The sequence below is a fragment of the Osmerus eperlanus genome, chromosome 16, assembly GCF_963692335.1.
Source record: "Osmerus eperlanus chromosome 16, fOsmEpe2.1, whole genome shotgun sequence".
Lineage (NCBI taxonomy): Eukaryota > Metazoa > Chordata > Actinopteri > Osmeriformes > Osmeridae > Osmerus > Osmerus eperlanus.
In genome coordinates this window covers 13264436-13288158 of record NC_085033.1, presented here as the reverse complement: position 1 = coordinate 13288158, position 23723 = coordinate 13264436, and the positions used below count along the sequence as shown (strand labels likewise).

Here is a 23723-nt window from a genome sequence, read left to right as displayed (position 1 = left end):
ATGTCCCTGTACTTACTGTAAGTCGCTCTGGATAAGAGAGTCTGCTAAATGACTAAATGTAAATGTAGAAATCAAATGGATGGAAGCCTTTCTACTGTGTGACGTGAATAAAAATAGCGGAGCTCAGGTGTGTCACTTCCAGGCCTGTGTGTGCATGTGCACGCGTGTGTGTCGACAACATGAGGATACACAGTGAGAATCCAGCTCTTTAATGCCATTAGATGAATCCAACCACATGCAGGTACAATAACATCCTCTCCCGGACTTGGAGCGGAAGGATCACTGTTGTGAGACACACACGTTTGTGCCTACCATGCTGAGAGCCTATCCACTTAAAATGTCAGTGGACTGGATTGAGAATAGTTAAGCGATCACACACACACACTTTCTGTCTGCCACGTACATACAGATACGCACGCACACACACACACTTGAGCTACCCTGAACCACATAATCCTGCAGGATTGACCATTTCTTCATCCCCAGGTATGGGGCTTTGCAGAGTGCGAACATTGCTGGTGGTGTGAGAGGTCATGGGGAGGGATGTTTAGGATTTCATTACAGGAGAATTTCCCACCGTGGAGGTGTGGTTATTGTCTGGGTGACTATCTGAAGTCAAATTTGGGATGAAAATTAGCGCGAACATGCTCGTAGTCACAGTATTTTGCACCATGACAGAATGTAAATCAGAGACTTGAATCTACTATACAGATCATCTTAATTTGCTGTTCTTAGGTTTATGGAATGTATAAACAAGCCTTGCTACTAAAAGCCTCCCTTTGACAAAACTGCTTACTGTTCCTTGAAAACGATTGTTTCAGGACATGTCGCTGGCCAATGAGGAGAACTTGCCCATGTTCATCCGTTGTGGCATCATGGCTCTGGTGGCGGCCTACCTCAACTTCCTGAGCCAGATGATCGCCAACCCACCCTTCTGTCAGCACGTCAGCAAGGTACGTGTCTAAATCTCCCCGCGTACATCAAGGCACCTAGCTCTCAGCACATAGCACGCCAGGTGCTATCAGATACTCGCTTGCTTGTGAAAAAAGAATTCCCAGTATTTGTTTGTGGCGCTCGTTTGAATGGTGTTTGTTTTTACAAACATATGTTTGGTTGTTTGTCTCTATCTTTATATCTTTCTCCCTCTCCCCCTCTCTCTGTCTTTTGTTCTCTCTCCACCCCCCTCCCCTCCACCTACTCTCTATGCCCCGCCCCCTCCCCTCCACCTACTCTCTATGCCCCGCCCCCTCCCCTCCACCTACTCTCTATGCCCCGCCCCCTCCCCTCCACCTACTCTATGCCCCGCCCCCTTCCCTCAGGTCATTGAGTTGAGGAACCTGGAGGCTCCTTACCTGCTCCCTGAGCACATCTTCAGAGAGAAGTGTCCGTAAGTGACCTCGTCCACTCCCAGCAGATCTGCCTACAGCCTCAAGAGCCTCTGGCCCCGCCCACTGTGGTGGCCCCGCCCACTGCGGTGGCCCCGCCCACTGTGGTGGCCCCGCCCACTGTGGTGGCCCCGCCCACTGTGGTGGCCCCGCCCACTGTGGTGGCCCCGCCCACTGTGGTGGCCCCGCCCACTGTGGCGTTCAAGCCCTGATCCTGGTTTGCGTCTGCCGCCCGCGATCCTTCAGATCGGATTCATGTGTCCTTGATGGGGGTTATGGCTCATAGAGTAGAGGTAGATACATTCACTACACATGAATGCAGCGACCCTGAACAGACGGCAAGGCCTCTAGGTCAAACATGACCTTGTAGTTTGTGTATTTAGTAGTTTAGACATGTCAGAAAAATCTTACTCATGCCATACATGAGTATCCATCATTATACTTCAGAACAACAACGCGTTTACAATTTTTTTTTTTATAAACCTATCACTTAATAGAGGAGATGGATATTCCACCAGGCTTTGGCGTTACTCTACTCTTGCCGTTGACAGCACCTCCTCTGGTTTTTCCAGATGGCAGCGAGTCATCGACAGCCCCTGGTGCCCTTGTCACTGAGGGTGTCAGATGAACCATATTAACTGTGAGTTCTGGTTTGGACCGGCTTTTCAAACCATGACTCACCCTGTGTCTACCCTCAGAAGGGGCCTTTCCCCGAAGTTTAACTCCATAATTGGATTCAGTTGAATGGCCAACTGATGTAGGTTTTTGGAGAGCCGAGTGAATCAAAACCAGCTCCCCCGTCCACAGCTTCTTAATGAATGTTTGCCAGATGCAAATTGTGTCTGGTTCTGGCCTAACAAAGATTTTGGATCCCCTTTGAAAATGTTTGTCAGTCGCACAACTGGAGTAAATATGTGAACCTGAATGTTGACGTCTGAGTCTTTGAGAGAGTTTTATTCTGCTTTGCTCTGTAAATTGGTTTAGAATCGTTTCAAGAGCGATTTTGCAACCCCCTGTTGGTCCTATTCTAAGCCTTCTATTTCTGACACAGTATCATAGACCCCTAAACAGTCTGTATCTTCTGAATAAAAGATTTGAAAAGGATTTTTCCACAAACCAATACACCAGACTACCTCTGGACTGATATTTGGCAGAATTATTATTTTCAGGAATAAGACAAAAAACAACACTGACAAGCTGACAGCTTAATGCCAAAGGTAAAATCAGGACAGATTTGACATCATAAATCTTAATCTCCAAAAGTCCTCATATCTCCTGTTTTCTGGTGACTATTCACAGCTCAGCCTCTGAAACGGGGTCTGTCAGCAGATGAATGTTGGCACCACACGATCTGATGACATTAAGAGTAAACCCCCTAAACTCATTCCCCACCCAAAGCCACACTTCTCACTCTGTGCTGATACACAAGTGGATTTTCTGGACTTCAATTAGATTCTTGGCCAAGAGAGGCCTTTTTTTCCTTTTTTTGTCCTCAAACTTTCCATTTAACCAGTTTATAACCCGGAGATTAAGTATGTTGAACAAGAGAATACATGCCAGGAGAGAGTAGTCGGTGGGGTTTCATTCCTTAGACTCATTCCAAGCTCCTTGCAGTACAATAACCAAAAGTTTTGATTTAACAGCTAACAATGAATAATAAGACTTTGGATGTGCTCTCTAACTGCAAGTGTTATTACTGCTGGCAATTTACATAGACTTAAGTCTATAGTAATCACTGGAGGATGACATAAAGAAATAATTTTTCATGCGATATTTGTGTTTCCACAAGAGGCTTAACAGCTGCATTTTCAAATCCTACTTTGGAATGAACTAAAGTCTGTTCAGTACTCAATCCTCTTACACTACCTGCTATCTATTGTACGCGAAAACCTCAGTGGAACATTGCAATTAACCACAGCTCTCTGCCCTGCATGTCGAGGCGTAGTCTCAGTTGGGTTTCTCGGCAGAGAGCTGTTGCGAGCTGAACCATACCGCCAAGTGTCTGCACTGACATTTTTTTAAAGAACTTACTCCTGAGTGCTCCTGCCTGAACCCACAACTTATCTAAAAAAGTTACAAACTTAAAGTCCTCTAACTTTGAAACTGGCCAATCACTGGACCTTCGGAGGTACAAATTATCTTTGTTGACATTGTATTCCTCTGTAACTGAGATCACGTCGACCTCATGCCCCCAACTCGGACCTCTTCCCCAGGTTTCCCGGCTCCCTGGAGAAGGAGGAGCGAGCGCTGTATTTCCAGACGGCTGACCTGGCTGAGTGTCTGGCAGGACCGGGCTACAACGTGGAGCGTTTCACCATCCCGTATGTGCCTCAGGTCACAGGTAAGCACAGCAACAGCAAAACTAAAACAATTAAATTGCCCCCAAAAGCTTTCATGAATCCCAAGTCGGCTTCTAGAATTTACTACTTGAGGGAATATGAGAGTTAAACCTTTATTTTCATCAGATATTGTCCAACTTTACAGAACTTTACAGAACTAGTGCTTGGGTTAACATTAGGATATTGATAATGGGTTCCAGGGATAGTCTTAAATGGTCAGGAAGTTGCCTTATTGCCTACCAGTTTATCTGTTACAAAACAATTCTAAGCTTGACTGACTTTGAGCAAATTGTCTTGGTGTGTTTGTCCTCCTGTCCATTGGCATCAGTTTTGTACACAGTCGAAAAGATCCTTCACAGGTGCAGACAGACTTCAAGAGGTACAGCCATTAAAACCAAGTAGAGGACCTCAGTTAGAGACGCTGTCCTTTCAGCACCATTGTTCTCCACAAGGGGTATGTGGGTGCTGCACGTTTGGCTTGTGTTTGCCACTGATTGCGGTGGTAGTTTTCTCAAGGAAGAAATTCAAATTAACTTCTGGGACGAAGGTGTCCTCAATGATTTGAGAATCAAATTCAACCTGAGAGCCAGTGACACAGTGCACACCCAGTGCCATGGATGGAGAACTCTCATCTGTAGATGGCCAACCCATGTAGCACCAGAGCCCTCAGTTGACCTTTGACCTGACTTCCTGTTTATGTCCACCTACAGTACATCGTGGGCTTTAGAAACCTCATAGTAGCTTTGTACATGATCTTCAGTGCCAATTATGAGTCCTTTAAAATTTTGCTGAGTAATGATTTGCAACTGTGGTGCCTTCATTTGGATGTGGTTCACGGTGAGTACAAGTCTCAGGTGTTTGTAGAAAAGAAACTGTCTGTGCTGTGTTTGGTATAGTTACAGGTTGTGTTTGCTCAACTGATGTGAACAGTAGCTCCTTGTGCATCATGGCCAGTCTATTTAGTAAGTGATTGGAATTGACCTGAGTACAGAAAATGAATATTTAATTATGTATTTCACTTATTAACTATTAACTAAGTGGAAGCAAAAATTATACTCATTCACTTTAATATGTTGCCATGGATTTGTTGGCATCCATTTAGTTAACGGGAAGTCTCGTCTGCTAACATGTACAGTTGGTTCTTTATTAAGGCGTTTTTGAAGCAGTGTGGGTTTCTCAGGGCTCAGGTCATTCCCGCAAAAGAAAAGAAAACTTTGCACAAACACATCATCCTCCGAAACAACATATTCCGCTGCTTTCTACAGGGTTTACACATCCATACGCGTATAATTCAATATGAAACTAATTTTCGGCATAGAGTTTCCAGAGCTGTCCTCTCTCAGTGTCAGCCAATGAAATCCCAGATTGTGAAAAGCAGTAATCCGTCACCGGGCAGAACTCCTCCCTGGCGTACCCTGTATGCTCCCGCAGAGCCAAAGCCGGGCCCCACCAGGTGGTGAAGGGGAGGGTTTGGACCGAGGCTCGCGTCTCTGGCTTCCTGCTGGGCAACACCTACATGTTCATGGTGCTTTTAGACTTGTTGTTTTTTTTTTACGGTGGTGTGGGTTAGGTTTTTCATCGCCAACGGTGTTGGAGTCCAGGGTTCTGTCGGCATAGATCCAGTCCTGTTTCATAAGATTATTCTATGTTGGTTGGACCAGTTTGTTCGGCTGTGATAGAGATTGGCAGAAAAGTATGTTCTTCAATATTTGAAAGTATATATCTGCGTCATTAGGCATTTAACGATGCAAGTTAGCACGCATGCATAACCACAGCTTCCATCTAATGTATATAATTGTACAGTCTCATTAGCGTATTTTCTGCACTGATTTGTCATACCTGTTTAAAGTTTGTTTGAGGAAAACATGGTAAGAGTCATAGTGACTCACTATAACATCTGTCACGAGCATAAGCAGGTGATGTTCTGTAGAGAAAGTTGTTATACTATGTGGTTTATTACAGTCATTTAATCCAACGTTGTCATGGTAGCTAAGTTTTACACAGACAACAGTCAGTTTTCAAGCATGATATTCATGAGGTATTTTTGGGGACTTAGAAATGAGATGTTCTGTCCCATATTGGCACGCATCTGTGTACTCTTCTGACATGCTTTCCTCTGAACAGATGAAGACCGCCTCAGCAGGAGAAAGAGTTTCGTCGACACCATCTCTCTACAAGTGGACATCCTCCCCAACAGTCTCCCAGACAAGGTGTGTCTGAACAGGAAGTCATTTGAGATTGATATCCGCAAAGTGTCATTTTAGAGATTGGTGCAAGGATATTGGATTTCTAATATTTTGTAATGGAAAGCAGGTCCCTGATATGGAAGGTTTGAGGGGATGGATGTCTTTGAAGCTGGAATATTGGTTAAAAAGGTCCCTGTATTAGGGTACTGTACAACAATGTAGCAATATACCCGCATTAAATCATTTAACATGGTAGGCTAATTTAGTATCTTTCTTCTCATGACATTAACATGCCCTGCCGCATTTATCTTTACCTTCTAGATGTATCAGAGCACACAGAAGCAAGAACCCTTGATTCATACACATGAACCCCTTTCTTTAGGCTGAATAAGAAATGAGCCCATCTATATTTGCTCAAGGGGAAGTATTGTAATTTACTGTCATAGCCTCGAGCTCCAGCAGAGACAGCTTTCCGTGTCAATCTGTCACCTCCGATGAAATCTGACAGTTTCTCACTAAATGAACATTTCCAGCTAAAATAAATTAAATTAAATGAAACCTGGTGAGGGGGTTGGAATTCACTCAGAGCTATGATATTTTGTATTTCAGGGTGACTGTCAACTATATTTATGCACACACACATTAACAGTCTTTCACATTGCCAGAGGTTGTTTCACTTGGATGAACATTTCTTGAATGTTTGCCATCTTGTTTTTCTTCCAACAGTCTGAATTGGCTGAGGAGATTACCTTTGAGACCTTGAAAAAAGCCATTGGTGAGTTGGTGAAACGTAATAGCTTAAACTGAAAATGAACTTTTAATTTACTTAAAAATGTATAATTAAAGATGCAATGTATCACTTGGGAAATGACATTGCTTACAAAGAATAATGTAATTGACATTGTTTTGAAACTGTAAATAACTGCCAAAAATAGTTTAAGATGCCCTAAAGTGAATTGAACAAATAAAGCAATTTTCCTTCATTTTGTCAATTATCATCAAGTTTTCTTTAAAAAAGGGGTGACAACTAAACTTTTGTTAAATCTTTATTGGATAAAATGACTACAAAGTTGTGATTTGTGGATCCTGTCTTTCTAGACACCACAGGGTTAGAGGAGCAGGAGAAGGAGAAGAGACGTCAGGTGATGGAGAAGTTCCAGAAGGCTCCGTTTGAGGAGATTGCCGCTCACTGCGAGTCCAAGGTGAACACTGGAGATGTTTGGTTCCAAAGACCAGTGGTTCCCAACCCTGGTCCTCAGGAGAACACCTGTCCTGCATGTTTTAGATGTTTCCATGCTCCAACACACCTGATTCAAATAATGGTGATAAGCAGGCTTCTGCAGAGCTGGATAACGACCCATTCATTTGAATCAGGTGTGTTGGAGCAGGGAAACATCTAAAAAATGCATTACAGGTGTTCCCTGAGGACCAGGGTTGGGAACCACTGCCTGAGACTATAAAATCTACACATGGATGTATCTAAAAGACAGGTTCATGTGAATCACCATTTTCTGTTAAGGTTCCACAAAAAGTGTGATTGAACAGATAACACAGGGACAGAATGTACCGGATTATTAAAGATTGAGTTGGGTTTTCATTAGAGCTTGAAAATGTCAGCCTCCAATATGTTGTCCTCCAACAGGCTTTTTCATTGAAAATCGACAAATCACCACACAAGGCCTTTTAAGTACCTTTCGCAATTGAAGTGACTTTGCCATTCTCTGTCCGCAGGCCAACATGTTGCATGACAGGCTGGCTCAAATCTTCGAGCTCACAATTAGGTAATTTCATCTTCCTAAATGTTTTATTGCACCATCATCTATAATGCTTATTATTCAATAAACCTGTGTTTATTTCATTTTTCTTTTTCATAAACACATCTGGTTTCCTCATCAACCCCTCCTTTGTCTGGTTGCTTTCTCCTGATCCTCCATGTTTCACTTGTTGTTTATGTGAGTCAGATGGCTGAGCGGTTAGGGAATATGGCTATTAATCAGAAGGTTTCCGGTTCGATTCCCGGCCGTGAAAAATGACGTTGTGTCCTTGGGCAAGTCCTTGGAAAATGTTTTTCCCTGTAAGGGGTCCCTGTCCCCAAAAAGTTTCAGAACCCCTGTGCTAAGATTAGATTTAGATTAGATTCAACTTTATTGTCATTGCACAGAGTACAGTACTGAGGCAACGAAATGCAGTTTAGCATCTAACCAGAAGTGGAAAAACAGCAAAAAGTGCAGAGCATGGCATGTGAAAAGTGCAATAAGTGAACAAATAGACACAAATAGACAGTAAAGACAAATAGCAATTGTGCTGAGCCATTTATGTTGCTAAATAACTAAGTGTAAATGTTTCCCTCTCCTTCCTGTCTCTTCTTCCTCAGGCCCCCCCCCAGTCCTTCAGGGATGGTGTCTATCTCGGCCGGCCACACCCAGAACCAGTCTGTGCCCGTGTACGAGATGAAATTCCCAGACTTGTGTGTCTACTAGAGCAAAACGACGCCTCACATTTCAACACCTCAATCACCTTATATTCCTGACCACAGCCTAAAGGCGTTACCCCCTATCTCTTTGAAACAACCAGACTGTTAGTAGTATTGTCTACTATCAGAGTTGTTCCAAACTGTGTAACTGAACCACTAATGTGACCGTGTTTTCATAACTCCCTAACAGGCTGGACCACCTCACATAGCGATCAATTAGCTGCTTTGCATTGGCTAATTAGCAGGAATCTATTTTAGCCACTGGGCAAAAAAATCACAATTATTATATTATTGATGTTAGCAGAGCAGGTTAGCCTTTCCAATGAGACGGATGTGTAGGGAGGCTGTCTAAGACACTTTTAGAGCACTTATTTCAACCCAGGATGTTCTAAAACCCTGGTCAAATCCAGACCAAAGGACCGAAAACCACACGATCCGTGAGCTAAAAAGTAAAAAGTAACCCTAAGTAAAAAGTAACCCTAAACCAGAGGTCAGAGGTACTGATGTTAGCTCCACGAGTCAGCAAGAAACCCTTCATCTGGCACTTGAGGAAAAAGCCAGTTGGAGATGAAAGAAAATGGTCATGATCTAATTACATGGTCTTTGTAACATTCCTCAAAATATTTCTGTGTTATTCAGTTTAATGACTTTCACTGTGTACAACGGGGGATTAGTAGTATGGAACTGCAATCATGTAGTCTTCTGCAGTAGTTTGGGAAAATAATTATCATTTCAAGTACTTGATGGTTTACTGGTTTCAGCTTCGAGTTCAACAGTTCATATGTTGTGCAGTTTATGTGTGGTTTTCCACCAGATTACCTTCTCGGCCTGTCTGTCTTAGAGCACTTTTGTGGTTCGGCACAAAGCTAATAGCTATGAGTCCTCCTTCTCCTGTCAGAAGTTTGTGCCACACGGCACTGTAGAATAGCTCCATTAGAATTCAGTCTTTTTGATAGATGCTTAAAAATTATTATTATTTTTTTTTTTTTAAAGCATGACTCAGTGACCTGTCAAGCATTGTGCATGATAGCAGTGTGAAAAGTTAATGGCGCAGAGCTTTCATTCTGTACATTTTTACACTGCACTGTACCACTGCTTTCAAGCCATGTGAGTCCAGTTTGAACTCATAACACCTTACAGCAGGACAAAGTAGAATCAAATGGAGTATTGTATTCATGCATTCATCCCACTCCAATATTCTAGACACTGAAAACCAGCATGAACCATTGAGCACAACACAATCGTATGTAGACAGCAACATATTTGCATCGTTTATTCTACAGTATATTCTTGTAAGAGATTTTAACGAGAGGTGCTGGGGGGGGGGGGTAAAATATGAACAGATTATACTTCAGAGGCACACACATCTTACATTTGTCACTCCAGTATTTTGCTGTATCTGCACTTTGATGTCATCAGATTTGTACTTATCATAATAAGTAATATGCTTATTGCTGTTGGCCAGAGTGTAATTTGTATACAATGTGAGCAGTTGAGTCTAATTGTTGCTTTAGGCTTCAAAGTTCTAGCTTCCTGTGAAATATTTTGTCTGTTGGAATGTAATTTTGAGTATTTTGGAGAAAAAAACCTGCGCTATATTGAGGCTTCGTAGACCACATTAACAACTCACAGCTACAGCGAGGATACATTTTTACTAGCACTGTCTGGCATCTAGAGTACCAAAACACTTCCATCGCCAAAGAAATCCACCGCCACGTTTTATAACACAACCTAAAAGGCTCATCTTCTGTGGGATTGCAAGCAGCGTCGACACGCCACTGAGCAATTTAATAACACAGATATGAATCTATGTTTACGGCGTTGAATGTGGGTAGGTGGCTCTTCAGAGCCCTGCCTTCAGTTTGCTGGCTGGTTTATGCAACCTTGTGCCCTGTGTTAAGACTCTGCCGTTTAATGTTGCCGAAGGTGGTTACAGACTTGCTCTCTCCGTGATGAACAAAGCAAATCGGTTCGACCAAGCACAGAGAGCTGAGGCATGGTTTAGTTTAGTAGGTATTGTGTGTGTGTTCCCCAGTAATGCCTTTAGGGGCAGTTTATTCTGAAAAACATCACAAGACGAGACCGGGAAGGCTGTATGTGTATGTGTAGATGGTTACAGTAAAGGGTTTGGAATCGAGGGGAAGGTTCTGGAATGTTGTCCAGTGGCTCTTTGTTGTTATTATTATGGGATGGCAATTAACTCTGGGGAATTTGTGTATTTTCAAGGTGGTATTGGGATGGTTGAGGTTGATCAGAAGGGCAGGTTTGTTACCCTGGTGATGATGGCGACTGGTAAGAGTTCAGTCTGACAGTGTCTGTGAGCAGCAGTAAAGGAAAGCTGTCGAGTCTGACTTAACCGAAATCTGGATCGTGTGTCATCTCGTAAGAAAGGACCGTTGTCATTAACGACAGGGACTTTAATACTGGACTGGGCTTGGATAGACCATCTTACACCAGACCACAATTGATCAAAACAATGAAAAATCCCTCCAACTCCATTTTAATGTTAAGTTGATTTCGTTCACTTTATTCATATTATTTGATCTAATATAGAAAACCACTCAGTACACTTAATCTAAATTCATATTGAATGTGTCTTATATGTGCAATATCCACATTGTTTTGGTCAGATCATAGAATTTCAAATGTTTGATTATGGGATGTCTTACCTTAGGGAAAAGTGGTGTGTATAGATGCATTGTATAGATTGACTGTTCATATAGCAACAGTATCTATGTGGAGGGTGAACTATGGAAAATGGCACTTAGGTTGTTATAGGCCATACAGTATCATGTACTCTATAAAAGAGTCATCAAAGCCTATCATATTATATATATATTTTTATAGCCTAGATATGCATTCTATTGTTGGCATGTTGCCTGATAGAGATTAAGATCTTAGTTGCTGTGTGTATTCTGTGTACCAGTTGCGAGTCCCGTGTTTCTGGAGGTAGTTAGGGTTGACACAGGGTTGTTTTTTTGTCTCATGAAAGGTTATTCTTTGTATAGACTGGAGTTAGAAATTCTCCAACACTGTACCACCTACTTTTATTTCCTTAAGGAAGATGGGACGACGTATCCTGACAGACATAATAAGCCTGTTAGCAGCACAGCATGTAACTGTCAACCATCCAGGTGTTTCTTTATAATTGGGACAACACAATGAAAGGGGGTGTGGGATGAAATGTACTTGAAGTCAGTTACCTCCAGAAATAGGTTCTCCAAGGCAACGCAGTCAGGTAAAATGTTATATTCTTCACAATCGACACTGTGGTATTCTGTTTATATGGTTGTTAGAGTAAAAAGAAAAATGACCACATGGGTCAAACTTATCTCCTCAATGTTTAGCGAATAATGTTTTATTAATAGTTCAAATAAAAACATACAAGAAGATGAATTGCATAAACATCTAGACACAGATATTCTTGTGAGAGGATAGTAACAGTGACCATTTATCAGTTAACAAATTATAAAAAAATAATGTTTAATGAGAGGGTGCACACCTAGTTGCAATAGCAATGGGAGACTTATTAATAATGTATTCATGTTGGCATTTGTTTGCACATTTTATGTTATGTACCTGGTACTTGGGGAGATTTCGTTTTAGCATTGTTTGATTAATTTGATGTTGTCTTTATCAATATGGCATTATGGGTAATCATCCATGTAATCATTACAGGTTCAGGTTCAATTTCTCTGGTACAGTTTTTCCAATAGGGAACCACATCGATATGGAGTTAGGCCATCAGTCTCATGATAATATTTTGTGATGCAAAAGTGATTTGTGTCTGATCTGAAGTCATTGTTCAACAATCACAATGAAAACATGAAGTCATTCTAGTTCATGACCTTTTGCAATGTAATTGAAAACCACTGAAGCTTGGCTTGATTCAAACTGCTCACTGTTGGTTTTAACCACTATGACAGATCTTTTATTCAGTCATCACACATCACACGTGCATAGAGATCATTGTATGAAAAATATACAAGAATACAATAAATTGTTTCTATCAAACCATGTGAATATCTTGTGAATTTTTTAAAGGTTTTTAAGAGTTTTCTTTATTTTAAGCAAGATTGGAAGTTATCGATAAAAAAATAAAATCCAAATAAATTCACATCTAAAATGGGAGGACTACTCATTACACCTTGTGTTAAATGTTTCCTAAAAATATATATTTCTTTGTTTACAAAAGCACTTGCCTAATTGGTCTTAGGCAGCCTCCCCTAAGTCCTACACTGAAGAAAGATAAAACATTTTATGAACCAAAGCCTTCCATATCCCTTCCCCACACTCATCAGCACATATAACAGGAGGAACAGTACACGAGAAGACTTCCTTCCCTGAGACATTTTAGGCAAACTAATTTGATGGGTGTATCCTCCGTTAATTTCCTTCCTCTTCTTCTTCCTCCCCCTCTTTCCCCTCCTCTTCGCCTCCCTCCTCCTCCTCTTCGCCTCCCTCCTCCTCTTCCGCCTCTCCACCTTCTTCTTCCTCTCCCTCTCCCTCTTCCTCCTCCTTCACCTCCGTCCCTACCGGCCTCCCATGAACATGAACCATGCCCGGCCTGCTAGGTCCGGGGTTGTGAGGTTGGACCATGCTCTGTGTTGGTGGTCTTTGACCCCCAGTGGCCTCAGGTTGAGGTCGGTCTCTCCCCATCTCCAAGGCCTCTTCACTGGAGTTCGTTGGTGTCAGGGGGTGAGGGCCGCGTGGGGGCTGGTGGGGGATGCTGGACACCATCTGGTCTTTGGGCTCGTTGCTGCCTTCAAAACTTTGTCCGCTGGAGGTCAAACGTCAGAGTTTATTTGGGTAAAATCATGGAATTAAAAAAAGGATTAACAACATTTTCACCTCAGGGTATCTTTATGACGGGTCATTACACCAACGGTATGTATAGGTAGTCAGGTGGCTGAGCGGTATGGAATCGGGCTAGTAATCAGAAGGTTGCTTGTTCGAAATGCCAAATGACGTTGTGTCCTTGGGCAAGGCACTTCACCCTACTTGCCTCGGGGAGAATGTCCCTGTACATACTGTTAACCCTTGTGTTATCTTCGGGTCATTCTGACCCATCAGTCATTGTGACCCACCGTCGTATTGCGACAAATTTACCTCATACAAAAACAAAGTGAAGCATTTTCTTTTAACTGTCGGGCTGTCTCAGACCCCCCACATTGGAATGGTTAAAAGAAAATTATTTGTATTTGTTTTTGTATTGGGTAAAATTGGGTAAACACAACGATGGTTCGTTATGAACCTTTGGGTCATGTGACCCGAAGGCAGCACGAGGGTTAATTGCTCTGGATAAGAGCGTCTGCTAAATGACTAAATGTAATGTGAATGTATATTCAGTCAGTAACCTTGATTAAAAGCGAATAAGCTATATTAGCGACTAACCATGGTCCTCTCACCTGTGGACTGAAGTCTGTGTGTGTGTTTCACTCCCCTGCCTCGAGTCCTGCCCTCCGCCACCCTTGTGTGACCCCCCTCCCGCCTGCTCCTCACTCTCCTCACTAGACTTGGCCGGAGGGGGCTGCGTTTTGTGGGGCTTGCTGGCCCGTCGGCACGGGGGCCGGGGGCCCTGGCACTGGGGGGACGGGAGGCTGTGGTTGAACTGGGCCGCCGCCATGCACTCCGCACTGGTCCTGTCACACACACACTGCAGCTTGTCGCACACACTGACCCCCTGGCCTAGGAGACACGGGTCATAAATGATGCATTAATGTCACTGGGGGAAGGCTTAAAAGAAAGGTTAAGTTAAAGGGTGTTTCTATGGCAGACCCATCTTAGGGGGGGGATGGGGGGTGGTCCTGGATTAATATTTGTAAAATATCTTAAGACACAGAGAAGGCGCTTCATTCATGAACTGTCTGTCTTCTTTCTTTCTAAAATGACGGAAAGAAAGGTATTCTACATGCCACCATTCAGGCATAATCAAACATAACGTGTATGGACCTATACGTTTGCATGTGTAGAGCTGCTTGCTGGATTTCAAATGAACTCACAGCGGGGTTTCCGATTCTCACAGGAGATGCCTGCGTTGAGTTTCCTGTCTCTCTTACAGCCCATGGACCTGATCTGAAGCAGACAGCAGCGATGGAAGAAACAGCACCTGACAGCGAGAGAGAGAGAGAAAAGGAAGAAAAAGATGGAATAGATCAATTATTATAAATAATTGAATGAGATTTGAACCTGTGATCCATCTGATCTGCAGCTGCATCTCTCCACCACTCAGCTATGCCAGGCCCCGCCAGCGTGACCCAAGGGGGGAAAATATTTCCCGTATATTGCAGAAAATGAACACATTCCGTTCAGGCTGACCTGTCCAGCTGGTCCATGGGTTGACCTTTGCCCTCCTGGCCGCAGTAGCAGCCGTACATCTCGTACTCGTGTGGGCAGCGGCCCGTCAGGCAGCGCAGCATCTCCCCCAGAGCGGGCATCTCTAGCCTGGCACGGCCATCGCTGGCGTACTGAGTGAAGGAGCCACTGCACTCTAAACACACACAGACACACACGCAAACAGACACACACGCAAACACACAGAGTCTTGAAGTTGTTTGTACGCGTAAGTAGGCTCTGAAACTGAAATGTCTAAAGATTCAATCATCCATCAATGACTTTCAGTAAGAAAAATAAAACAATGAAAGGGTGATAGTTTAAGAGAACGGGTCCAGTTTTTCAGATCTGGACTGCAAGTGATCGGAAGCATCCGTCAGCTACCTTTGCTGTCAGCGTGGAGCTGAGCTTCCGATAGTCCAATGGATTCGAGGAGAGACCAGGCGAAGAAAGGCACGGCTCGTCTCTGGACCCTCCCCTGGCCTGGGAAACAGGGAGCGTTGGTCAGGGGTCACACCATACTGACAACTTCAGTTTACATGACTGGTATTGAGTGTTAGGTAGACATATTGTGACACCCTTCCCCCCCCCCCCCCTTTCCAAGAAAACTGTCGGAGTAAAAGCACAATTGTGATGCTACGACACGGTGAGTAATCGTTGGCTTTTACACTAATCTGTCGTTTGAGTGTATCAAGAGAGCAAGTAAGACAGCTGTGATTACATGAAGGCAACAGGAACGTCTGAATTCAGGTGTGAATCCCAACATTAAAGCCTTTACATTTACATTACCATGAAGTTAACAAGTGTGTTTCTTTTTTTCGTCCCCATTGAAAGAACTGGCTGAATCTGGATCTGAAACCAAACATTCAAGTTTTCCTACCGTCTGGGTGATTCTCCTGAGAGCTATCGAGCTGATCTTCCTCGTCGCAGGGTTCTTTGTCTTTTTCCTCATCTTCCTCCTCCTCCTCTACCGACGCATCTCCAGGGGTTGTGTGTGACAGTGTTGTTGAAGACACGTGGATTTCAGGCCTGGGTTGTGTTGTGATGGTAGTCTGGTGAGATGGTGGTGATGTTGCAGGTGTTGAGTTTGTTTCTGAGGTTGTCTTTCTTTCCCCTGAAAAATGGGCGTCGTTCAATATTAAATTGATAGTTCATAGTTAAGATAATACATTTGTGAATATTATGTGAAAATTCCAAATATTCATGAAAACTGCCATAAAAAAGTAGTTTCCAAATATTTTTTTATGAAATCCCAGTTTCCTAGCTCTATGGCATCCTGTATGTTACAGTATCTTATCACAGTACAAAACCTACCAAGTCTTGCACCCGGTATGAATTTGTATGTGTGAACTAAATAAAATTCAGTGCTAATCAATTGTATTGTACTGTGAATCACAGCTCTACTAACCACTGCTTGTGAAACCCAAAGGAGTGGCTGTTTGTGTTCTGTAATGTTCTTTGACGGAATCCTCCAGAACTGTGGGCGATAGCTCTGAGGAGGCGGTGACTCTGATTGGCTTGGAGCTGGGATTTTCTGGACGCCTCGCCGAGGTTGGTGAGCTTGTCGTTGCCGCGGTAACAATTCCCCGCCCTGGCATGCACCAACAGACGAAGATGACAGGGATTGTGCAGTTTGCAAACATGTTTGAAATCAAATTAGTTCTGAAACTAGGCGTCTGGGTTTTTGTTACACTGTTACACTGTCATTACACTGTTGTTACACTCTTATTATGTTGTTATTACACTGTTACCTTGTTATTTTCCTGTTGTTACACTTATTATGTTGTTGTTGTTACCAGTGTGACAAAAACGTGTGCATTGTTGCACAGCATAATGAACAGCAAGTAGTGTAATACATGAAGACTGACCTTTGGTTTTATCAGCAGAAGCTGGAGGTGGAGTGTCTCCAGTCTGCAGTCCAGACGGGACCAGGGTAGTTCTGGTGGAGTTTGGTGAAACTGTAGGTCTTCTTGGCAAAACTCCCTTCACATTTTTTTCTTAACCCCGAAAAAAAAAATGCCCTTCAACTTAAGGAGTTTTGACTCATCAGTGTGGGAGTGCCCAGCCATAAAGACTGCCCACCCTCGGTGGATCCCCAGAATACAACAGCTACATCTGTTTTTAATGTAACTGTGAATGTAAGAGTAGATTGCTCTACCTGCTGGGTGACCAGGTGGACGCAGTGGCCTGTCCTCCATCTCGGCCGACTCAACAGTGGTTGAGGGTTGTGGTACGGTGGTTGTCCCTGTGGTTGAGGGTTGTGGTACGGTGGTTGTCCCTGTGGTTGAGGGTTGTGGTACGGTGGTTGTCCCTGTGGTTGAGGGTTGTGGTACGGTGGTTGTCCCTGTGGTTGAGGGTTGTGGTACGGTGGTTGTCCCTGTGGTTGAGGGTTGTGGTACGGTGGTTGTCCCTGTGGTTGAGGTGGACGGTTTGTTCACTGTGGTGCTAGATCTTGTGGTCGTGGTTGGAATTGTTAGGATTTCCTTGACTGTGGAATATCGATAAGTCAACGATGAGATTAACACACTTCTCGTAAACAGCATGAGTCTCGTTTTAAAGCTGATATTACAAGAGAGGTTTCGGTTTACCGTGTTGGTTTTCATCCTCTTCGTCCTGTTCTTCCTCCTCCTCCTCATCCTCCTCCTCTTCTCCTTCAGGTGAACTGTCAGGGTCAAGCGTAGGTGGCTGTATTGTCGTGGTGGTGGTAGTCGTTGCTTTGGTCGTATGTACGGGTTTAGCAGGAGTTGGTGACCTTGTTGACGTGATGGTTTTCTCATCTGAAAAATAATTCATGTTTGGAGAGAAATGTTATTCTGGTGCCGTTTCAGTCAATAGAGTGGAACTGTATTGTACTCTGCTAATCGCAAGGTTTGCACAAAGTCCACAACCCTTACCTTCAAAAACAGAGTCCACTTGAGGCAGGAACAACGGCCTTTCCTGCTCCTCATGCTCCTTCTCTTCCTGTGAGTCCTCAGCTGTGGTCAGCTCTCTGGGAGATGTAGTTCTTGATGGTGTTGTATGCTGAGGTGCCGGACTGGTCTCAGTTGAGGATCCTGTTGGTATTGTTACACTGGTTGTGGCTACTGCCACAGTTTCAGGTGTGGAGACCAGTAAATGGTGGGTTGACAAATCATCTAATGTGGTAGCACTCTGTCCTTCTGGAATATACCCATTCAAAGCGCCTTAAAACAAATAAAATAATTATTTTGTATTAGGCGTTGCTAAAATAATACATAATCTGATTATAATGATTCTAAACCAAAAACAAGACATTTCTGAGTATTTGGGTGTTAAAACATGATGTTCACCTGAGTTGTTTCCTGCTAAATGAGTGTTCTCTGTCACATGTTCATCCTTCTCCTTGTCTTCCAGTCCCGCCCCCGTCACATTCACATCTGCACAGATAACACACATCTGAAGAGAACTGAGACATGTCAGTCCCTCCAGACCTCCAGCTGTGACGGGGCTAAGAAAAGACACATGAAGGGTCTTTTTAAACCTTGGAAGAATTCGACAAATCCCTATGAACATAGAGTATGTTATACTATAGATGTTGTGCTGAATTATTGGTGTTTACTTTTTGACGTTTACCACTTTACTTTTTTCCTGGAAATACTTTTTATTAACCCATACCAAAGATAATGTATTCATTTAAAAAATACTATCCAAAGCAACTTACATTTTCCATATGGTGGCATGTAATATGATATCGTATACAGCTGTTAAATATAGTGGCCATACATGCTGATAGCAACCACTTTGAGACAAAACCCTCGAGAGTGTAAAGGCGTTTTGGCTACCTTGAAGGCTGAAGCCCATAGAGAGGTAAGAAGTATGTTCTGCTTCTGCTCTCTCCTCTGCTTCCTCCCATGCCAGACCTTCTCTCTCATTCTCTGGTTCATCTACAGCACAACAAAGCAATAATGTAGTCATTTAGCACACACTTTCATCCAAAGGGCAGTGAGAGGAGGATTTGAACCAGCAACCCTGCAACGCTCCTGAATCATATCATTTCTTTCATAATGCCACTTCTCGTGATTACAGCATGAATCACCGTTATAACATTCGATTGGCTGCCGTGACTTTTCAGGCACAGAAATACACCACGTACTCTTACTCCGTACTGATTTAAACTCAATCTGTTTGGCCCATTGGGGCACCATTGTCTTGAGTCAGCAACTCTGAGGCAATTAAGAGTTTACCTTCAAAGGGTGGTTGGGTGGCCAGGTCAGTCGGTGTGGTCACTGGGTCACCAGCATTTGTGTCACCAACATTCGTGTCATTACCCATGGAAGTGTCCTTTAGTTGGTACACGTCTGATTGTTAGAGGAAGAATTAAAAATTCAGCACATATTCATTACAACAACAATGTACAAACCAATGACCTACATTCTGACATTGCTGTAGTCAGAGTAAATGATAAGAATCCCATAAACCGGTGACCAAACAACCAATAGTTACAAACTCAAAAATATCTGGCAGTTTTCCAGAATATTGTTGTTGCCTGGTTCATATCCTGAGTTTGAACCAATAACAGTGAGTATAAATTGGGGTCAAAGACCAGGTTGTTACCTCCTTCTAGGTGTGAAGAGTTTGAAGACAGGAAGTTCCCATCTGAAGTACTAGAATTAGTCATGGACACATTTTCTGGAAGGAAATTATCTGAAACATGAAGCATCATAACATTATCATAAGCATGGTAACTTTGGAGGCCTTCACAATAAGGTAAAACATTAGAAAGAAGGACAAAGAAAGTTACATTTTTTGAATCAAGATCTCTAGCCCAAACTTTACTTTCAATGTCTCGTTCTTAAATGGTTCGGAGATATCGCTAGCTATTACAGCCACGTACACAGATCATCTGCGACTGAGCAGAAGTAGCTAGGGTAGCTTATTTTAAAAGCTGGCGATTAGTCACAGATACAAACACTGTAAAAAACCCAGCAGTATCTTATATTGTTGTGTGTGGGTTGAGACCACAGTGCAACACAAACCCCCCAAAAGATCAGTTTTAATTGACTGGATCAACCAAGGTGTGAGTCATCTGTACGCTTCTGGCCAATCAGAGCCCCAGAGATACGACATGGGTGACCTGCACTGAAATTGACAGGACTATTGACGCACAGGGCTTTTTTTCTGCTTTCTTCTTTCCTAGTTCTCTGAGGCGTCTGTGTTCATTAAGGTCTCACCTGTTTCATTGAAGACCTCCCTTGTGTCCGTGGCATTATTGAGCAACACTGTTTAAACACACAGAAACGAGTTATGACTCACCTGTGACTCACAGGTGATAGGAAGGGGGGGGGGGCATTGAAGTACAGTTCAACGTGACCTATCATTTCTACTTTACCTATTTGTTTTCGAGCAGAGCAGAAAGATTCTGCCAGTCCTCTCATGGAGATGGTATAGGAGCTTTGAGCCATGCAGTCAACAGCAGCCTGGTCACACTCACAGAAGGTCTGCTGACACGAGCCAAACGAATCTGAACAACAGGAAGAATATTCATGCAAACTTTGGCATTGCGAGAGCTGAAATATTTTGTGAATACATTTTATATTTGATTTTTTTTTACCACAAGTGATATTTTCCTCGCCACAGGTTACGTTTTCGGAGAGGGTTAGAAGTTCCTGTCGGCATGGTTTAGCCGTCACTGCCTGATAACATGCTCTGTGTGTATGACAACACCTGGAGGGGGAGAGAGGTTACAAATAAACTGATAATGAAGCACATTTTACAAAGTTATAGTACTGTAAATATTTGAAGACATTGAAAGTCTTTGAGGCTTCAATGAGGTTAAAAACAGGCATTGTACTAGAAAGTTCAGGAACTGTTCTAGAATGTTCACCACCGGCACTGTTCTAGAATGTTCAACACGGGCAGTGTACTGGTATGTGTGTTCTTTGCTACCCATCCATGGCGTCTACTGGGTCTCCCACTGCCAGGTGTCTGCAGGAGCAGCCGTAATCCTCCATGTGGCGCGGGCACAGACGGGCGGAGCACCTGAGCTTCAGAGTAAACCTCAGGAGCCCAGGGAAATTATCAAACACCGCATGAAGCCATGTGAAGCGCATCCCAAGACAATCTTTTGAGAGAGATAGACAGGAAGAGATAAAGAGAGAGATAGAGAGAGATGAACTGTACGTGTAAAAGGAATGAGTCAAACTGGGAGAACTCCCCAGAAACACACTGTAGACACAGGAGGAAGAACTTAATAGGGGATTCCTTTTTTTTTATCCCCTTCTGGCAAATCAATTTGGTTTGTAGCAGGTGGTGGGTAAAGAGATTTAATCTTAGATAGGCCAGGCCCTGGTCTGTCGTCTCAGTGTGAGAGTGAAGCGTGTGGAGCGGAAAATGATTAAGTTCACAGCTCTCTGTGGGAGCCTACCTTCCCCCAGCCAGGGTTACCTCTGGTATCAAAACAACAGGGCTGTGGACTGTTCAACCCCCAAATGTCAACCCGCCCAGTCAAAGTCAGTTAAGTCTCCGTCGTCACTTCCTCGGGTCAGTAAATAATTTGGCTTTCGGAAGTTGACAACTCTGCCAGGTCAAGTCACGTGGAGCAGGTGTCACCCAAGTCTATGTGCACGGGGAGTCAGGTGGCTGAGCGGTGAGGGAGTCGGGCTAGTAATCTGAAGGTCGCCAGTTCGATTCCCGGCCGTGCCAAATGACGTGTCCTTGGGCAAGGCACTTCACCCTACTTGCCTCGGGGGGGAATGTCCCTGTACTTACTGTAAGTCGCTCTGGATAAGAGCGTCTGCTAAATGACTAACTGTAAATGTAAACATCTTCGCTACAGCAGCTGTCATGGTGGTAAAATCTATAGTGGATTTACACTGTACGAATGTATTCCTGCCCTGTTCACTACTGTTGCCAGGTTAGATCATAGGAATTTGCTACTCACCTAAAATGACATGTTTTACACATGTTGGCCTTACCTATGAGCAGGTCGTCTGTGTTGAGTTCGCTGTTGGCTGGGCAAAATATGGAGTTTCCAGACATGGCTGCACACAAAAGGATAGACATGTGACTGGCTTATAGTAGACTGAGGTTCTGTTAGGGTCCTATTATTATGCAAATTACTGGGAGATAGAAATCTATTTGTGTATGTTTAACAATCCACTCAACTAAATTGTGTCTGTAAATCAATAGGACACTCACTGGTTGGAAGCGAAGATAACATAATCCATGTCAGAAACATGATTTCTACCTAGAATGATTGAAGAAAACACGATAGTGTTTATAGTACACATTTAACACAGAAATCAGAAGAAACTTTCAGCCACAGAAATCCATTGAAGGATGCAACCTTGGAAACACCCCTCACTCCTCAAAGCATACAATTAAGTGGACATTTTCAAAAGGAATTCAATGAATCAGGACTACTATTCTTTCCTTAAATAACAAACCGTTCAAAGGTTATTTTCTCTTCACTTTTAATATTGAACTCCCTCATTAGGTGCTGATTAGAGAGCTTTTAAATCAGGTCGGCAACCTTCTCTCTGCCTTTGTATCTTTTTAACAACTTCAAACAGATCTTCCCACCTGTCGCTCAACTAGGCTTGGCACCAGGCAGCAGATTGAAAGCGTCACTAACGTTATTCATGCCCCTGGAAAGAAAAAGACGATTTTCGAAGCTACAGCGCTGAGTGGGAGATCAGTGCCTTTGATATGAGCCAAATCGCTTCCATCTCCGGCGCCACGTTGTTAATGTCGGCCATGTCGCTGAAGCTTTCTTTCAAAACAGCTCTGTGCGAAAAGAAGCGTATTTTTAGGCTGTTGCGAGGAGTGAGTGCACTCTTCAAATTGCATGGTGTCAATCCGCTCTGAAGTTGCTGCATCTTTGTGTCCGTGTACAAAAACAGGTCTGGCTCTGGTTGTTGAGATAAAATGAGGTCACATAAAAGCAGCACTTGAAATGTCCCCTTGCTCAGCTTTTTTTCTTCCCCTAAAAGCATAAGTTACAATATGATGTATTGTCAAGAGTTTTCATCTTGAACTGGCCCTCACTTTTATATTTTGGCGACTCCAATAGGCTATGGTATCATTGCAGAACAGGTAAACACCATTACAAAACAGTAAACGTCACAACTAGTCCCAAAGTAAGTCTTACCTTAAATCTGCTGTTGCCAAAGTCCATATTGTAGTGCTGTCCACTCAAATGTGCCTGATCAACCAGGGCTGTCTTTGAGAACAGGCCTCGTAGTCCATGTGACCTCCTATGGACCATAGTCACCGTGCACAAAGACTTAATAGATAACTAGAATCATTTTACCTCTGTTTTGTTCTATCATGGCCACACAAGCTCCTATGTCCAGGGGCCGACATTTGGGGCTGTCTAGAGTCCTTACGTGAAGGAATATCAGGTATCGGCTGAACAAGAGAGCATCGGAGCCTACTTCCTGTCCGGGTCTGTCTTCACTTGGGTCACCTCAGAACTGCCGGGTGGGGAGGGAAAGCCAGACAAGGGCCCTACAGACACATTTCTGTTCCCCCGGAGATGCAGGTCTGACCTTAAGGTTGACCTGGTGTTATCTCCACCTGCACCCCTCCCCCTCATATTAATGGGCTTGTGAGACAGTGGAGAGTCAATGAGACACTGTCTGTGTGTGGTTCTGAGGATGTAAACCAAACAAAGAGCTAGTATCTAAACCAGGTGTTCAACACAACCCACTTGAGAGAGAATGTTGGAGATGCAGAGGCGTTGCTGGAAGTATGTGAAGAATGCATTTTGTCAAACAGCTCATTTCATAAAGAGTTTAAAAAGATCCCCATAGAGAAATATATTTACTTACTCAAGTTTTTTTCTGTCTGGCCAAGGCAAATGTTTCAGACAGAATTAATAGATCTGAAGTACGTTACTGGCTGGACCTTTAAAGGATTGCTGATATAATGTGGAAATACACTTTAAATTAAAGATCTTCTGTCACAACACGGCCATTAGAAAAGGTTACTTTTCAAGATGAACAGTACTTAAGCTGGGGCCTGAGCCAGTGCAGGCTTATTTAAGCAA

At 43.3% G+C, this 23723-nt stretch overlaps 2 protein-coding genes and 1 long non-coding RNA gene across 3 annotated transcripts in view; 1 reads left to right on the top strand and 2 right to left on the bottom strand.

Moving 5' to 3' along the window:
- Positions 1 to 12402, top strand: part of efr3a (EFR3 homolog A (S. cerevisiae)) — a 66084-nt gene extending 53682 nt beyond the window's left edge. The window contains exons 16-23 of the mRNA XM_062481586.1: positions 822 to 953; positions 1320 to 1387; positions 3599 to 3726; positions 5849 to 5934; positions 6637 to 6685; positions 7009 to 7112; positions 7642 to 7691; positions 8285 to 12402. Coding sequence (XP_062337570.1) covers positions 822 to 953; positions 1320 to 1387; positions 3599 to 3726; positions 5849 to 5934; positions 6637 to 6685; positions 7009 to 7112; positions 7642 to 7691; positions 8285 to 8390 — 723 coding nt within the window. The 3' untranslated portion in view covers positions 8391 to 12402. The remainder of the gene's footprint in view (positions 1 to 821; positions 954 to 1319; positions 1388 to 3598; positions 3727 to 5848; positions 5935 to 6636; positions 6686 to 7008; positions 7113 to 7641; positions 7692 to 8284) is intronic.
- On the bottom strand, positions 12301 to 21764 carry oc90 (otoconin 90). The gene is made up of 16 exons (XM_062481585.1): positions 21649 to 21764; positions 20621 to 20795; positions 20286 to 20398; positions 19906 to 19953; positions 18919 to 19032; positions 18025 to 18111; positions 17611 to 17769; positions 17286 to 17367; positions 16951 to 17126; positions 15597 to 15830; positions 15101 to 15199; positions 14702 to 14873; positions 14386 to 14492; positions 13792 to 14071; positions 12889 to 13163; positions 12301 to 12311 (listed from the first exon to the last, which is right to left on the bottom strand). Exons 1-16 carry the CDS (start codon positions 21734 to 21736, stop codon positions 12301 to 12303), a joined length of 2220 nt encoding a protein of 739 aa, XP_062337569.1. The 5' UTR covers positions 21737 to 21764.
- LOC134036781 (uncharacterized) lies at positions 16130 to 16970 on the bottom strand. The gene is made up of 3 exons (XR_009932447.1): positions 16875 to 16970; positions 16585 to 16713; positions 16130 to 16307 (listed from the first exon to the last, which is right to left on the bottom strand). It is a non-coding gene; the product is annotated as an uncharacterized LOC134036781 (long non-coding RNA).
- Positions 21765 to 23723: the final 1959 nt, after the last annotated feature.

Coding starts and splice junctions, on each gene's coding strand:
- oc90 (XM_062481585.1), bottom strand. CDS start 21,736: ATGTCTATCCTTTTGTGTGCAGCCATGTCTGGAAACTCCATATTTTGC. Junction 18,112..18,918: donor CACCCAACCACCCTTTGAAG/GTAAACTCTTAA, acceptor TTATCTGTGCAG/ATGTGAATGTGACGGGGGCG. Junction 13,164..13,791: donor ACACAGACTTCAGTCCACAG/GTGAGAGGACCA, acceptor TTTGACCTCCAG/CGGACAAAGTTTTGAAGGCA.